Source organism: Myodes glareolus, chromosome 17 (assembly GCF_982192425.1).
Source record: "Myodes glareolus chromosome 17, mMyoGla1.1, whole genome shotgun sequence".
Classification (NCBI taxonomy): domain Eukaryota; kingdom Metazoa; phylum Chordata; class Mammalia; order Rodentia; family Cricetidae; genus Myodes; species Myodes glareolus.
In genome coordinates this window covers 349,109-367,716 of record NC_142042.1, presented here as the reverse complement: position 1 = coordinate 367,716, position 18,608 = coordinate 349,109, and the positions used below count along the sequence as shown (strand labels likewise).

At 35.6% G+C, this 18,608-nt stretch overlaps 1 protein-coding gene across 5 annotated transcripts in view; it reads left to right on the top strand.

Annotated features, from left to right (window-relative positions):
- Positions 1 to 264: 264 nt before the first annotated feature.
- Positions 265 to 18,608, top strand: part of Depdc1 (DEP domain containing 1) — a 33,905-nt gene continuing 15,561 nt past the window's right edge. For 2 of the 5 annotated variants that reach the window (XM_085677488.2, XM_048453496.3), the window contains exons 1-6: positions 271 to 429; positions 3,298 to 3,563; positions 12,087 to 12,243; positions 13,702 to 13,823; positions 14,224 to 14,354; positions 15,285 to 15,332. In XM_085677488.2, the coding sequence (XP_085533614.2) occupies positions 334 to 429; positions 3,298 to 3,563; positions 12,087 to 12,243; positions 13,702 to 13,823; positions 14,224 to 14,354; positions 15,285 to 15,332 (820 nt within the window). In that variant the 5' untranslated portion in view covers positions 271 to 333. Of the gene's footprint in view, positions 430 to 3,297; positions 3,564 to 12,086; positions 12,244 to 13,701; positions 13,824 to 14,223; positions 14,355 to 15,284; positions 15,333 to 18,608 lie in introns of all 5 variants that reach the window. The other 3 variants (XM_085677487.2, XM_085677486.2, XM_048453493.3) reach the window with 3 other exon arrangements.

Genomic DNA, 18,608 nt, shown 5'->3' with positions numbered 1-18,608 from the left:
CCTGGTTTATATTAGTGTTGTCGAAGAGCCCCTAGATTCAGGAAGGGAGAATCGTTTTGCTGTTGAACTGTTCACGAGGTACACAATTCCTTCGGTTCTAATGCGCACAGTTCCCTTAAGCAACTTAGTAACTGACTTGGCAAAGCTTGTACCACCCACACAGACTGAGCGTCAGAGTAACTCCCCTTTCGCCTTCCCCCGCCCCCCTCCCGGCAGACAGGGATTGCCAGGTCACATGACTCGTTGGTACCGCCAATCAGCTCTGCTCCGAGATATTCAAATCAGCAACGCGGCAGTTGTGCAGACCCGGACACCAGGCTCCGGGGTCCAGCTATGGCGCTGTTTCCGCGGCCTCCATGGACTCTGCCTGGCACTGACAGCATGGAGGATCAGGGTGCTCCTCTTGGACCTTACCGGGCCACCAAGCTGGTAAGAGCGTGGACGATCGCTGGAGGACAGGGACCAGGAACCTAGGTCTCCTGAGGGACCCAGAGATCCTGGGGACCTGGGTATATGAGGGATGTAGGTTTCTTGAGGGGACTCAGAGATACTGGATTCTTGATGAGCCAGAGATCTGGTACCCTGAAGGACACAAGGAGCCCAGATTTCTGAGAAAGGTACTGAGGGACACTGGTTAGTAATGGCACTGAGTTACACACCACTCTAGTCTCTCTCAGCTTCAGATCCAAAGTGCGGTGCCCCAAAGCTGCACAATTTTCTGGTTCTGCAGGAAAACTGCACAGGTGTCTTCCTTTTCCTGATTCACAAATACGATTTACACTTTTCATGTGCTATTTGCTGCCTCCCGGAATTAGAAATTGAAGTTTCAAATCAGAAGTTCAGGCATGGCAGTTTGACTTGTTGGCTCTATAAAATTTATTGTAGGACATGTATGCAAATCGCACTAGAAAAGAACTGTTGAAGCTAAACCCAGAGTACTTTTAGTAACCTCTGAGGGTTGTCACCAGGGCTGTGCTTTCGGATTTCGTATCCTATAAAGTAGTATACTTCCGGTTATGTGACATTAAGAGATTCACCTAACCTCGTTTTCCACATTGGCACAACAGGCTTGTAGGACATGTTCACTTTAAGAGATTTCCTCAAAATAAACTGTCTATGAGAATGTGTGGTTGTCTATAGAATAATAAGCAAGTTGTCCTCTCACAAATACCTGTCCTACTTTACCAGTGTGGAAACCAAAGTCCAAAGAAGGGACTCTCCCGAAGACATATAAATGGTATATGGAAGAGCTAAAAAAATTGAACTCTTTCTGGCATGGTGATCTTGACATATATTCAACTGTTCACCAAATATTGGTGGTTATGTTTATCAATATAAAGGAGAGAATTTAGTGCGGAAAGGTACCTCAATGATGTAATCTTGCCACATAAAAATTTACTATCTTAGATGAAAGCAACACAAGCACACTTTAAAAAAATTCAGCAAATACTTACAAATACTTTACATAAAGTCTTTTTTATTATCACATGGTAAATATTAGTATAAAGATATTGAAGTCCAGAGAAGAAAAGAACAAAGATTTATAAACAAGAAGTAAAGCTTAAACAGATCCTAATTCTTTCACTCTGGGATTTTATAAACTTCCTGCATTTCAAAACTATTCTGTGATGTCTTTACGTTCAGAGTCACATGTCACTTTACTCCTGTGTACTCAGGACAATGGGTAGCGAAGCAGTTCAGTAAAGTTTCTTGAATGTAAGTAATAGAGAGGTGTGGGAAGAAAAGAAATGCAGTTCAGTGGTAAATTCAGTGTTGTGATGCCAGGGTGAGACATATTATACAGTAGTAATATAATTCACAGTCTCGTAAATCAGGCCGATGATCTGATTTCTAATGTATGACTTTTTCTCTTAAAAAGTGATGTATTCATTGTATACCACCACTTTTATATTCTAGTGCTAATGTCTCAAATCTAGACATTTGACGGAGGGTTTTTCAGAAAATAAATGCTTTTTAATGCTTAGGTTCATTAAATGTGCGATGAATTCATTTATTTTATCATTATATATAATCCTATGTTCATTATAGGGATCCATTTATTTATTTATTTTGAGACAAGACTTTCTATATGGCCCTGGGTGTCCTGGTACTCACCATGAATGACAGACTGGTCTTGAACTCACAGAGATCCAACAGCCTTTGCCACCATGCCCAGAACCACAGGGATTTTTCATAAGAGATGCTGTACTAAATGTTTGATATTAAAAGCACTTTGCCATTATAATTGTTACATGGCAGAAGTTTTATTTGACTAGTAAAATTATTGAATACAGATTCTAGACAGAATTGGGTAAACCTGGTCGTTTGTTGCTATTGCTTCTTCATTTGTTTGGATTTTATTTTGTAATAACTATGGCATCCATTCTACATTTAATTTGGGGACAGGATTTCACTAAGTTTTGAAGGTTGGTTTTTAACAGGATAATTCTGTATCCCATCTAAGACCTGAACATAAACTTCATGCTTCAGCCTCTGAAATTGCAGGCCTGCACCACCAGACCCATCTAAACCTGGATTTGAATGTTTATGTTAATCATTTAGATTACTATGCAACCTGTGGGTTGTGACTCCTTTGAGGGTCATATATCAGATATACTGCATACCAGATATTTGCATTAAAATTCATAACAGTAGCAAATTACAGTTATAAAGTAGCAATGAAATAATTTTATTGTTGGGATTCACTTCATGAATCTGTATTAAAGGGTCACAGCATTAGGAAGGTTGAGAACCATTATTTAGATGCACGATCTTGGTCTAGTTGTTCATCTGTGCTTCCTTTTTCTTATATGAAAAATGAAATAATAGTAACTTCATAAAACTATAGGATTTACAATTAAATAGTGAATATGAAGCATATTATTAATGTTAATTAAAGTAAAAAACCTAATAGAAAATGTTTATCAAGGACTAAGAAACAGGTACATTACAGTTCTTTTTATTACTAAGTTTCCTAAGTGGAATACCCAATGAACGTATAGTAAAAATACCTATTACACAGAAAATATTATTTTGGCATTATAATTAATAATAAACTAGTGAGATATAAGATTTTATGTAGTACAGATAAGATGATTTCTTCAAGAATATTTACAGTATAATCAGTTGTGAAATAAAGAATTTTCTTTGTCTAATGATTTTCTTTATTTCTTTTGGTTATTTTGAGATAGGGACTCATGTAGTCAAAATTAGCCTAGAACTGGCTACATACCTGAATCAATGAGATTTCACTTTATTGCATGATTGTTTTGAACAATATTTTTCTTCTCTTCACAGTGGAATGAAGTAACCACATCTTTTCGAGTAGGAATGCCTTTAAGAAAACATAGACAACATTTAAAAAAATATAGCAATTGTTTCACTGCAGAAGAAGCAGTAGATTGGCTTTATGATCTATTAAGAAATAATAGTAATTTTGGTCCTGAAGTCACAAGACAACAGACTGTTCAACTATTAAGAAAATTTCTTAAGAATCATGTGATTGAAGATATCAAAGGTAGATGGGGATCGGAAAACCTTGATGACAACAATCAACTATTCAGGTACTGAACAGATGTGTCATTATAAAATCTAGTTCTGCTCCCAGAATTTTACTTAAGAGAAAGAGTCTCCCCTGGTAAAGAGCCCCCAAAACAGTTATTCAAAACCAAGTGATCATCCCTGAAATCATATGCATACAAGTAACTTCATATGAACTGAGCAGTATGCATTGATCTATTTAGAATATTCATATACAATATATATATATATATATGTGAATTTGAGAGAGTAAGGAGGGGTACAAGGAAAGCACTGGAGGGAGGAAAGAGAAGGGTGAAATCATGTAATTGTGTTTTAATTTCAAGAATGAAAAATTAAACACAAATAAGAAAAAATCTGAAATTACATTGAAATTGTAGCTCCACAATTGTTATGTTTTTGCAGCAATAGCAGCTTCTTTCAGAGAAATAATGTTTCTTTTAGAACGGTATTGTTGATCTTTTTCCACTTTTATTGAAAACAATTTTTTTCATATAATATGTTCTCAATAAGTTTTTCTTTTTCCCGTTTCTCCCAGTTCCCACCTCCACTCACACCCAGAACCACGCCCTTTATTCTCTTCTTAGAAAACAAAGTATATCTAAGGAATAGTAATAAAATAAAATAAGATAAATTAACAAATAAATCAAAATATGATAAAACCGTCAAACAAGAAAAAGTACAAGAAGCCCATATAGTTGCAGAGATGTATACATTCACCCACTCAGGAATCCCATAGAAACCCAAAATTGGAAGTAATAATATATATGTAAAGGACCTGTAATGTAGAAAAACAAAGCAATGTCTTGATTTAACATTATGAGACAAAGAAACTCCAAAAATGTGACTGAATTGCTTTTTGTTTGTTATCTGCTGCTGCCACCCTTAAGAGTGTTCTGTTTTCCCAGGGAGGTCCCCTTGGAGAAAACTAAGTTTTCATTTTCAAGTGGTTATCAATTGGAAATAGCTTCTGGGTTAAGAATGGGTATGCATCTACTCTTCCTTTCAGCTCTAGGACCCATCGATGCAGCCATGTTTAAATCCTGTGTCTTTTGTCAGTCTTTGTGAATTCATGTGCCAGTAGTGTTGTATCTAGAAGGCCTTGATTGCTTGCTGTCTTCGATCTCCTGTGTCTCTTAGACTCTTCACCTTCTCTGCCTTAGAATTCCCTGAGCCCTGAGGGGTGGGATTTGGTAAAAAACCTTCTATTTATGACTGTGTGTTCCAAGGCCTCTCATTCTTTGCATAATATCTGGCTATGTGAGTCTCTATATTTATTCCTATCTACTGCAGAAGAAAGCTTCTCTGATGATAGTTAAGCTTGGCACTGGTGTTTGAGTATAACAGAATGTCATGAGAAGTCATTTTATTGCTACATTTATTTGTTGTTTTGTTTTAGAACAGTAGTCTTTGGGTTTTTCCTATGTCCCTGGCTTACCTAGTCTCAGATTTTGGTTGATTACTTCCACAAGCTTTGTGCCTCTGTTGCACTAGCATACTTTGTAGGGAGGACACATTGTAGATGAAAGGGTGATGTAGGATGTCTTTCTGTATGCTATGATTATGTGTTTGTTTTATTGGTTGATGAATAAAGCTGTTTCAGGCAATGACCAGTCAGAATATACCTAGGCAGGAAATCGAAACAAGGACAGAGAGGGAGAGAGAGAGAGAGAATGTAGAGAAGGGAGACACCATGGAGATGCCCCCTATTCGCTGGAGAAGTGAAATGCCAGGGCATCACTGGTAAGCCACAACCATGTGGTGATACATAGATTAATAGAAATTTATAAGAGAGAGCTATCCAGTAAGACACCTAAGCCATTGGCGAAACAATTGTAACTGATATTAAGCTTCAGCGTGGTTATTTCATAAGCAGCTATGGGGACCCAGTGGTCAGAGAGGAACGGGTCAAGTAGGATTTGCAGGATGGAGAAAAATCTCCATCTATAAAAGGGTTTGTGTCTAGGTTGGTGTTTACATTTCTCTTTTGACATTGTGCAGAGTACCTTCATTTACTAAAGATGCTAGAACATGGAGGTGAAGGCTCTATGTAAGCATCAGCTTAACTTCTCCACATTCAATGAATTGTGTAGGTGTTGTCTTCAGCGACAGAGTCTGTCTTTTGTTTTACTGATCTTGGCCAGTTTGATTGATATTAGATGAAATCTCAAAGTAATTTTGATTTGTGTTTTCCTGATGACTAAGGATATTGAATATTGAACATTTCTTTGAATGCTTCTCAGCCATTTGAGTTTCTTCTATTGAAAATTCTCTGATTAGATCTGTACCCAGTTTTTAATTGGGTTATTTATTTTCTTGACATCCAGTATTTTGAGTTTTTTATATATTTTGCATATTAACTCCCTGTCCGATGTGTAGTTTGTCAAAAGCTTTTCCCATTCTGTAGCCCACTGCTATGTCAGAATAATGATATTCTTTGCTACACATAAGCTTTTCAGTTTTATGAGATCCCATTTACTGATTGTTGCTCATAGTACCTATGTTATTGATGTTCTCTTCAAAAGACTTTTCTTGTGTCAGTGAGTTCAAGATTGTTCCCTACTTTCTCTTTTATGAGATTCAGTGTATATGGCCTTATGTTGATGTCTTTGGTGGTTTTGAAGTTGAGTTTTGTGCAGTGTAATTAGTATGAATTTATTTGGATTCATCTACATGCCATTTAATTTAATTACCACCATTTTTTGAAGATGTTTTATTTTTTTTCCATTGTATATTTCTAGCTTCTTTATCTAAAACCAAGTATCCATAGATATGTGGACTTATATTTGAGTCTTCAGTTCTATTCCATCCATCAACATCTCTGTTCTTGTGCCAATACCCTGGACTGGTAATTCTCGGTTCTATAAGAAAGCAGGTTGGGTAAACCAGCGGAAATAAGCCAGTAAGAACTCCTCCATGGCTTCTACATCAGTTTCTACCTCCAGGATCCTGCTATGCTTGAATTCTGGTTCTAACTCACTTCATCAATGAATAGCCTTGTGGAAGTAAAAGCCAAATAAATCTTTTCCTCCCCAACTTGCTTTCTGGTCATGGTATTCCATCGCAGCAATAGAAATCCTAATTAAGATGGTTCCCTTGTGTTTGATGTTTAGATGTTAACAATTCTAATGTCCTCTTGGTGGATTTTTTATTTGATGTCCTTGCTTATCACTCCTGATTAGTTTTGGTTTGAAGACTATTTTGTTGGATATTAAAACAGCTACACCAGCTTCCTTGTAATATCTTTTTCTTTCCTTTTACCCTGAGGTGACAGCTATTCTTAATGGTAGAGAGTATTTTATGCATTTAGCAGAAAAACTAGATTCTGTTTTTGAATCCATTGTTTTGATTTGTTTATTTTATTTCAGATTTGAGTCCATTGATTTTGTATTATCAATGAGCAGTATTTGTTGATCCCCCTATTTTGTTGTCGAGGAGTGTCCCCCCTACAACTCATTTTTTAATTTGCTGGTCTAATATTTGTTCTTCATGTTTTCTTGGGTATGGTTAGATTCTTCAGTTGGAGGTTTTCCTTTCAGTGCCTTCTATAGGGCTTAATTTGTAAATAGACACTGCTTGAATTTGGTTTTATCATGGAATCTCTTTTTCCACCTGATGTAATAGAAAGTTTTGCATGTTATAATAATCTGGGCTGAAATTTGTGGACTCTTAGAATTTGGAGAACATTTTTCTAGATCTTTCTGGTTTTTGTAGTCTCCACTGAAAAGTCAGGTGTTATTCTTATAAGTCTGCTTTTATATATACTTGGTTTTTTTCCCTAGCAGTTCTTAAAATTCTTTCTGTGTTCCATACATTTAGTGTTTTTAATATTATATGATACCAGGAATTTCTTTTCTAATGCAATCTATTTGATATTCTCTATTCTTCTTGTACCTTGATAGGTCTTCTTTTGGTTGAAAAAATTTTCCTCTATGATTCTTTTTAAAATATTTTCTGTTCCTTTGACGTTGGTTTCTTTTTCTTCCTCTGTTTCTATTATTCTTCAACTTGATCTTTTTATGATGTCTTAGATTTCTTGAATGCTTTGTGCCTGAATTTATTTATACTTAACATTTTATATGACTATGGAATCCACTTCTTTTTGACTTCAAAAGCTGAGATTCTCTTTTCTATATATTATATTCTGTTGGTGAGGCCTATGAATGAATTGCACAATTTGAGTGCCTAAATTTTTTTATTCCCATTTGTCCCTCAGTTTGGATTTTTATTATTGATTCTATTTCTACTTGCAAATCTTCAATTGTTTTCTTCATATCATTCCACTGTTTCATGTTTTCATAGATTTTTTTAAAGGATATTTATTTCTTTTTTAAGGACTTCTTACATATATTCATAAAGGCTATTTTAAAGTCATTTTCTTGTGCTTTATCCATATTACATTTCTCAGGGCCTACTGTAGCATGATTGCTTGGCTTTAGTAGAGATATATTGACATATTATTCTGGATATTTTGATTGTGTTTTTACGCTGGGTCTAGGCATCTGGATTTGGGATCATTTTAATTCTAGGTGCTGATATCTTTTCTTGTCTTTATTGGGTGGAAGTTCTGTTCCTTGGTTTCTGTTACTCTCTCTGGTTCTTAGGATGTGATTTGCCTGATAGGGACTGCTCTTGAAATCCTGTCAGGTGTGGCCACTGATGGTTCTGGTTAGAATGTGTTTTATTGGTATTGGGAGATAACACTTAGAGATAGAGATGTGCTAGAAATGAAGAATGTTGAGGGGAACCACAGTAGGAATATAAACATGGTTTATCACCAGTATCTGTTTAGTCCTGTAGGAACTGGGGCAGAGAAGAATGAGAGGCCATAACAGGTGACTTGCTACAGAGCTGGAAATGAGGCTGGGAGGTTGAATTTGAAGGACAGGAGACAGAGCGAAGATCTGAAGATTGCCTACCTGCTTTCCTGGCTTAATACTTCCCAGGGAGTGCCTTTGGAAGTTGGAGACTGAGACACAGGAATGGGGTAGTGAGGGCAGGTATATGGAAGATAGTCATGATCTTCTGAAGATGAAAGCAGAGAGAAAAGGGAGATGGCAATAGGTGGTCTACTACAGAGTTCAAGATTATTAGACTGTGGGATTAGATCTTCTGATCTCAGCTCCATCTTATGCTACATCATAGCCTAGCAGAAAAGCAGAAGGACAAGCAATGCAAAAGGTCAAACATGGAAGGTTCTTATGTTTTGGTAATAGTATTTGAGTCATTCTGGAACCAGAACTTCTTCAAAAGAAGCATTAATCTATCTTAAAAGCCCAACCACCCTGGTATTCGTTACCTAGGAATACAATTTTACCTGAGTTTCAGATAAAACAAAACATAATAATACCTTTGTATCAAAGGATTTTCAACATACAAGTGAATTCCAGTAACCAACATATGAATAGTGTGTGGCATTCTTTCCCCTTCTTAGTTACAGCACGATAGTTTTGCAGTATGGGCCCTATCCTCACTTTGACCTTTTTCCTTCAGTGTCTCATTCTATGTCTTTACTTGCTTTCCTACCAGTATCAAACATCTCAAATACATGTACCATAAGCTTTGGAGTCATTTTTTTTAATCCCTTACTAGATATAAACTTAAATACAGCATATCCAAAAATCATTATTGTTAGTATTCAGGCATCTGTGCTGGCCTGTCCTTATTGTCCTTGCAGGACATGTCCTCAGCTGAAGCCACTAAGAACACCCTCTGTGCACAGTTGCTACTGTTCCCTTATAAAAGGCAGGCTTTGCATGCCTCCCATCTCTTCTCTTCTGCCACTCTTGTCCCCAGGGGCTGATCTCTGCACCCCTCAGCCCACCTTTGTCCCTTCTCTGTCACCATGTCTGTTCCCTTTCTCTTCCAATAAACTCCCATGTGAGCCCTGTTGTATGGTGTGATGCTTTCCTGCCACTCCCCCAAAGAGGCAGGCCTTTGCACTTCTCTTCTCCCCTCCCTTTTATTTCCCCCGCCCATAAACCCTCTATGTGAGCCCTGTCCTATGATGGTATCTCTCTCTCTTGTTGCTTTTTAAATTATAGCAACTGTCATCTTTAACCTAAATTTTTGCCTTTTTATGTTTTGTTTCCAAACGGGTGAAATCTTCCCTATAGTTGCCTTCATTAGTCTCTTCTCCCCTTTAAACATGGTGGAATTATTAAACTCTGTCATACTACCTAGTACTCTGATCTGTATATGTCTTCCTATGAATACCCTTTATTAGATTTTATTTTCTTACTTGGATTTTAAAATTGTATTTTATGTGTATGGATGTTTTTCCTACATGTATGTCTGTATACCAAGTGTGTGCAGAGATGATAAAAATAGAGGAGGGCATGGAATCCCCTTAGACTGTGAGCCACCATGTGATGCTGGGAACCAAACCCAGGTCCTCTGGACATTCAACCAGTGCTTTTAATCACTGAGCCATCCTCCTTTACTGGAGTTTTTATAGCTCATCATTTAATCTCACTGCCTCTAGATTTCCAATGATTGTCTTAGTTAGGGTTGTATTGCTGTGATAAAATGTCATGACCCAAAGAATGGGGAGGACAGGGATTATTTGGCTTATACTTCAGCATTGATGTTCAAGGAAGTCAGGACAAGAACTCAAACAGAGAAGGATCCCAGAGGCAGGAGCTGATGTAGAGATCATGGAAGGGAGCTGCCACTGATCACTAATTGAGAAAACGCCTTACAGCTGGGTCTCGTGGAATCATTTCCTCATCTGACGACTGTAGTTTGTGTCAAGTTGTTGCACAAAACCAACCTGTACAATGATTAGAAAAGCAAAAATTATAAGATGACCATAAATAAGGTTTCAAAAATATAAAATCTTATTAGGGAAAATTATAAAATTATTACTGAAAAGAAATAGAAAAGCAGACCATGTTTATAGGCAAGATAAGCAAATTCTAAAATTCATCTTGATAAAGGTCTAAGACATTTCAGAGAACAAGGGGAGAAGATTTCCTCACCTGATAGTTGGGTTTAAAACAATTACATACAAAGAAAACATATTAATACATAGGTAGAAATTTGATAAAAATTTATTTGTAATCCCATCGACACTACAAAAACAATGTTTGTAATGAGGTATACTTGAAAAGGATGCTTTTGTATAATTTAATATTTTTGTCATCTGTTCTTCCCATTTGGTGTGTTAATCAGATGGTTCTATAATCCCAGCACTTGGGATGTAGGTGCATAAGAATCCGAAGTCTAAAATTATTCTTAGCTACATAGGTGTTTAAGACTAGCCTGGGCTAGAGACTGTTTTTCAAAAACCAATAAACAAAAAAGGTTGGTGATGGAGAGATAGTTCAGCACTTAGAAGCACACACTGCTCTTTCAGAGGGTATGAGTTCAATTCCCAGCTCAAGGTGAATCTGATGACTCTGACCTCTGAAGGCACCTATACCCACATGTATATACCTACACACAGATACATAATTAAATATTTTTCAAAGCAAAACATTATACCTGTTTTAAATGCCTCAGTATTAAAAATAAAATTCATATGGGATAATTGAAAAATTATAACAAGGAAAGAGCTTCTAATGCCACTAAAATGTTAAGTGTGAATTTAATGTGTGATAAAAAAATACCAAAAAATAAAAACACACAACACTATGCCATTTACATATATTTATTGAAAACATAAATGCGCACACACACACAAAGATAAGTTTATGATTTCCTTTAGGAGAGGGTTAAAAATTTAAATAAGCCGAGGAGTTTCTTGTATTTAAAAATGGAGAAGTATTTGGTGAAATATCAACAGCTTCATTAATTGATTGTTGCATATATACATGTTGGTTTATATTCTGTTCAATTTGTGCTGTTGAAATATTTCACATTAAGATGATAAAAATGTATCATAGTCAAAAGAAGCAAGAGACGCCATTCTAAAATTGGGACAAACTGTCAAAAGGCTGGAAGTATATCCAAACTCTGCTTTCTTTTTCTTTCTTTTTCTTTCTTTCTTTCTTTCTTTCTTTCTTTCTTTCTTTCTTTCTTCCTTCCGTCCTTCCGTCCTTCCTTCCTTCCTTCCTTCCTTCCTTCCTTCCTTCCTTCCTTCCTTCCTTCCTTTCTTCCTTCCTTTCTTTGTTTTTTTTGTTTTTGTTTTTGTTTTTTGAGACAGATTTTCTTTGTGTAACCCTGGCTGACACCGAACCCACAGGCCTGCCTCTGTCTCCTGAGTGCTGGAGTAAAAGTGTGTGCCACCCTTGCCTCTGATGTTTTTCTTAAAGAGATACACAAAATAATATTCTGGAGCTATTTATATGTATTACTTCTTCAACCAGACTAATCCTGATAGTAGCCCTGTACTGTAGACAAGCAAAACTGAAATGTGCACAGCATTGTAAAGAAAGCGGGAAACTACTAAAATACTTTAAATGTTTATTGGTAATATTGACTTATCTAGAATCTTCATTACTTGATAATGTAATTAAATCAGATTCTTTGTGTGACTTTTCAAATGTATTCTAAAAGTTTATTTTTATCATATCCTATTTAACTCCATATTATTTTTAAAACAGATTCCCTGCAACTTCTCCACTTAAAACTCTTCCACAAAGACATACAGAAATTAAGAGAACAAGCAAAGAGTACTTTCCCAAAGATAAAGACAGTATTTTTAAATTGCGAAACGTATCTCGTAAAACTCCTAAGAAGCATGGATTACATTTCTCTCAGGTAAAATATCCTTTCACTAACCAGTAGTTTAAATAGGATTGTCATATGTTTCATAATAAGATCGTTAAAAGTAAATGATGTTTTAATATTTGAAGACAATCTTGTAATGCCTTACATTAAAATCTTAAAAACAAAAAATGTGTAAATGCATTTGGAACCTGCAGAAACAGTGCTGAATTCAGTAATGAGTTCGAAAAGGGAAAGGATTGCTCTAATTTAATATTTTGTCATTTGTTATTCCTATTTGGTGTATTAATTAGATTTCCACCACTGTGATAAAATACCTAAGAATCGTTCTCCAAGTAAGCAAGTTAAACCTTAGATTTCAGAAGTTTCAGTCCATGTTCTCTAGTCTGTTATTTTTGGTCTTGTGACAAGGTACTGCAATGGAAGAGCATGGAAGGAAGGAAGCTAAAGCTACCTACAGAAAATGGAAGGTAAAAGAAGGAAAAAGGCCTGGATTAGGGTACCAATAGCTAGCTGCTCTAAAAGACTGCTACCTGTGATTCAGCTGCTTTGCACCAGACCTTGCCTCTTAAAGGTTGCATCTCCTAGTAAGATCAGGTTAGAGACTGACTTCAATATGGGTCATTTGCAGTATACTCATTATTTAAACAATAGTTGCATAATTATATAACTCTGCAGTGTGTCTCTGCCACTACTCTTTTATAATGATAGCCAGACTACAAAGTTCATAGATGTGCAGTTGATTTGGATGTATTGGAAAAGGTGCAAAATTGAAAACCTTTGCTATGTTTTCCATTTCTTTTGCACACTTTGTAACTTCACAGTTCACTAATAAAACTACAAGTATGAAAAACCCTGACTCAATAAATAAAGTGGAGATCCATCAAGGAAGACAGCAAATGTCAAATTCAGTCTGATATTCACAAGAAAGGAAGGAAGGAAGAGAGGAGGAATGGAAGGAAGGAAGGGAGGGAGGGAGGGAGAGAGGGAGGAAGGAAGGAAGGAAGGAAGGAAGGAAGGAAGGAAGGAAGGAAGGAAGGAAGGAAGGAAGGCAGGCAGGCAGGCAGGCAGGAAGGCCAAACAAAAAAAATCCTGTGTTTAAAGTGTTCCACTTTCCTTTATTTTGTGTATAAACTGTCGTAAAGAGAGACTGCTCATTTATTTTCCAGCCTCCTAGACCTGAACAATCACACAAGAAACTTTATTAATTACATGCTGGCCAATAAGCTCAGGCTTCTTATTAACTAACTCTTACATCTTAAATTAACCCATTTCTATTAATATGTGTATCTCCACGAGGCTGTGACTTATCAGTAAGGGTCGGTGTTTGTCTGACTCCACCTACTCTCTCTTTATATTTCTTCCAGTCTGGCTATATTCTGCTATGCCATAGGCCAAAGCAGCTTTATTCATTAACCAATAAAAGCAACACATATATAGAACTGCATCCCACATCAGACTGTAACAAACCAAAATAATATTTTTCTTAAGGAAAATACAGAAAACATAAATCATGAGAAGATAATCAATGAAGACCAAGAAAACTCAGCTGACAAGAGAGAAATAAGCCAAGAAGATGTTGAAGAAGTTTGGAGATATATTATCATGACATAGTAAGACAAATTGAGCTGTAGTTAAGATTCTTAAATATGTGGATTATTAATTTGATTTTTTCATCCAAATCTTCAAATGAATAAAAACCTTATTTTTAAAAATTAGAATTTTAATATGCTTGTATTTTTTTTAGTAATTGATTTTGGTACAGATCCAGTACACAAAGAAAAGTTTCACCTTTTTAATTAAAGTCATCACTGTAGTTTAAGATTTTTATTGGATTCCTCTGAACTTTGTTGAGTAAGTATATATATGTAAGAGTAGTTAGTAAATATAATTCTTGAATTTTTGACAAGAGAAAAATAAAGTACTCTGTTGGCTTTATTGCAAGTCATATTCACATTTATATTCTATTCCTATAGTTTTATAAAGAAAAATTATTCATATTCTTCTTTTTAGCCTGCAGAGTATTTTAGGTGTACCATCCATAGAAGACCTCATAAACCCAGACCAAGTAATTCCTCAATATATAATGTACAACATGTCCAACACAAGTAAGCATGGAGTGGTTGTGCTACAAGACAAATCAGGTAGGTGTTTAGAAACAATTTTGGGATCTTTTTTAAACTTGGTAACCAAAGTTGGCTTCAAAGGGCAATGTAGAGGCCCAGATATAGAAAATAGAATCCTTTCCAAGGCTACATTCATTTAATTGTTAAAATTAAAAATTTTAAAATAAACATTTTTAAAAATAATCATTGTTCATACTATCATAAGAAAATATTTAGTTGCTAACATGAATTAATGCATGACTTTAGAAAGATGACATAGATAAGTATCTGAAATGTAGACAAAAAAAGAAACTATTATTAATCATTATTAGGTTTGAGAAAGCTGAATATGGTACCAACTTAAATATTTTAAGCAGGTGTTGGTGTAGAAGTTCCCTAATATTCAGACATTGTTAATTTTGGTCAGAGGCCTCACCTAAATCAGTAATAGTCATGTAGCATAGTAATAGGACTAAAGAGAAGTAATGGAATAAATAAAGTTGAGGGTTAATTTATATTCAAATAGACCTTTCTCATATAATTAGTTATTGATTTGGGGTAGCTACTTGATTTAAGTATCATAGATAGAATCAAGCTCAAGATATTTAAAACTTTTTCAGTTTTTTTGCTATTTTAAGATATTAATCTGTACTAAACTAGTGGTTAGCTCAGCTGGTAAAAGTCCTTGGTGCTAAGCCAAGTATAATATTTTTTAAAAAATACTATCATGGGCTGGAGAGATAGCTCAGTGGTTAAGAGCATTGCCTGCTCTTCCAAAGGTCCTGAGTTCAAATCCCAGCAACCACATGGTGGCTCACAACCATCTGTGATGAGGTCTGGTGCCCTCTTCTGCCTTCAGGCATACACACAGACAGAATATTGTATACATAATAAATAAATAAATATTTAAAAAAATACTATCATAAAACATCTATGACTTAATATACATTTTTTGATTTTTGTATCTAGAGGATCTTCCACACTGGGTATTATCGGCTATGAAGTGCCTTGCAAATTGTAAGTTAAACCAGAAATGTGTGTGTGTGTGTGTGTGTGTGTGTGTGGTATATTATATTGAAAGTGTTTAACAATAATGAAGTAAATATTTGAAATTATTAGTGAAATAATTGTCAAATAGAATTGATTACAAGCTCTTTATTTTCAGTGTAAAAATGATTTTTTGGTCATTTATGGTTCAATTCAAATAAGTCATAAACTCATAGGTTTATAGATATTGAAAGGACGCTTAAGTAAAATGCTAAACTACAGTGGTTGCCACATGAAGTTTATAGACTTAAAGGTGGCAGTTTAGGAATGAAGCCATCCCAGAACTCAGGAGGCAGAGGCAGGTGGATGTCTGAGACCAACCTGATCTGTAAGAGCTGGTTTTAGGACAGGCACTTAAAGCTACAGAGACACTCTGTCTCCAAAAACTTAAAATAAATAAATAAAAATGAAGCAACATAGGAGTGGAAGATGTTAAATCAGAATCCGAGTTTAATAACGCCCATACCCATACTTTCCCAAGGTAGATCACTTCATAGGATGTATTAACAGAAAAGCTGTTAGGTATTTACAAACCACTGTTTAGCATTTTATTGCTCAACCTTTTTCTTAGTAAACATTGATAGTTGGTTTACAAAATTCTTCCTGCTTTCAAAATAAATTTTAAAAATTTGCAGAGGTATTTGCTTTTATGATACATTTGTCTACTTATTCTCTATTTATAAAAATCAGGAGTTGGATGTTAGAGTAAGATCCGGAAATATCAGAGAAGCAGCAGAACAGCGACCAGTAACTTTCTATCTCTTTTGTTCCTCCATCCAGAAGGGCTGAGATCCTCTCTCAGTCCCACCTTCCTATTTCACATCTGTCCACAGTCCTCCAAACCTCTGCAGTCAATTTTGGTCAGCTAATGGCTAGCTCTGCCCTCTGACTCAAACAGGCTTCATTTTCAGAATGAAATTAAAATATTATGCAACACTTTTAAGTCATCAAAAGTTAAGATGTATTTTAGAAATTCTAGTGATTGGTGAAGTTCTTTTAAACTTACTACTTTTGGAAATATAATGGAATTTTGTAAATGTCAAAGATTATATTCCTTATTGTATGTCAAAATAACAGAAGAGCAAAAGAAATAGCAATTATATAAATAAGTTACAAAAACTTATTAAGATAAAGAGCTTGTGTTTAAGCATGGACTTTTGAATATCTTCCCTACTCAACTGTCCTGCTCTCCTATTACTAATGATAACAAAATAGAAAAGCATTCTCAGAGGCATTTATCTTCCATCTTTAGAGATTTCTGGCTTTTCTCTCTTCCCAGTTCATATTGTACCTAAGTGATAATAAGAAGGTAATTTATTGGATTTCAGTTAATGGCAATACGTTATCTAGAGTCTATAGTAGTGGTTCTGAACCTGTGGGTTACATCCCCTCTGTCAAATCACTGCAGCAAAATTACAGTCCTGAAGGAGCAGTGCCATTTATTTTATGGTTGTGGTCACAGTAAGGATCTGTACTAAAGGGTCACAACATTAGGAAGGTAGAACCACTGGTCTGCCTACATGAAGAATAATCTTGAAAATTAGTCTTAAGAATACTACCCACAACTTTTTTCCCAGAGAGGAAAATTAGAATTTTCTGAATTCAAACCTAAATTATCTAACTATAAATTCTTCTTTTTATTTCTAGTGAACCTGTGTTTTCTGTGTTAGAAACTATACTATTGATTATTTAATATTCTATATATTAAGAATATTTATGTCTGCTTTAGAAAAATACCTTGTTTGGTCTCTATAAAATTCAATATTAGTTTTAAAAGTATTATGTGTGTGATTTGTTTTTTCTTTAATCATTTTGGAGTGTATATGCTTACAACTTGTGTATTCATACAAAAATTTGGAAACAGAAAGACAAAAAAACTTTATTTGGCTCAAGAAAAGTTTTTGGTAAGGATAACTCAACAATATGAGTTAGCGGGAGTCTTAAAGTTCTAGCTTTTAAGGCTTCCATTCAGGGTTCAATTAAAGAAACTATGAATAGCTAAAGGGAGGCTAAAATTCTGAGGGTAAAGAAGTCTACTCACAACAGGAATTACCCATCCCTGTTCCTTTATTCTCATTGTATTTTGTTCTACCTATTTTAAAAATGTTTCCTGTCATATATATCCTTAGCACCAGCAATTTCCCAGTCCGCGCAGATTCCAGGATCAGAATTCTTTTGCCCCATAGAAAATCAGAAAAGGAATTTTATGTACACACAGATCCATGGGAGTGGCTAAGACAAGGCTTGTGAACTCCTTAATGGAGAACATTAGTTAAGAAAGTAATTAAATGATGAGGGAATTCTAGAGGGGAATGTTAGTATGCTTTACTACATTTTTAGTGGTCAGTAAAGGGCTAAACAGTTTATTTCTAGCATGCCGGTTTTTTTCTCTCCCAGCATGCATGAGGTAATCAGGTAGCCAAGCAACCTACATAAACAGGTAGAAGCCATGACTCTTGATCAGATAACTCCTACACCTGATGCTGCAGTTTCTATGGGCCTACAGGTTTTGGGTACACACCTAAGCAGTAAAGACAAGGGGGAGAACCAGGCCTCTAAAATTATCGGTTCCTGGGTATGCTGTTATCAGTTGCTCTCTTCGGTGGGTGCTTGTGGGGTAAAACGAGAGCATCAGCTCAGGCAAGTAGTAATTCTATGTCCTTGGACCCTAAGAACTGACCAAATGCCTGCTAATAAAGATAATTGCAGGAAAGCAGATCTCTGTGTTTATGTAGGAAAGAGAAATGGAGGCCTGGCAGTGGGAAACTGTTCTGAACTAGTGAATTAATTCCCCAATGTGTAACAGAAAGGGAAGTCAGCTACAGTAAAAATCTACAGCAAAAGACAGCCACTTTATTCACAAAGCAATAATGCCCAAAAGCCTTGCTTTTTGGTTTAGCCTTTGTCAGATCTCTTGATTCTGATAAGTTGCTTGTGAAAAGACGACTGAGTAATTACTGTATAATATTGCAGCTTGTAGCAATGAGTACATATTTCATTCACTAGAGAGATGTTCCCAAGACTCCAGTGCAGTTGAATCTTATTTGTAAACCATGTCTATTTTTTATAGGAAAGAATCCCAGCTCAGTTTATAGACGCTATATTAGAGACCCAAGAGTGAAGAATAACACTAAAAAAGAAATCCCATACTAGCTCAGAATTGAGCTAGTTATTTATTTAGGGGTAGACTCACAGATCACAATCCTCTGCTGGAACGGGGAATAGCAACTAAATCCTGCAGCTAGA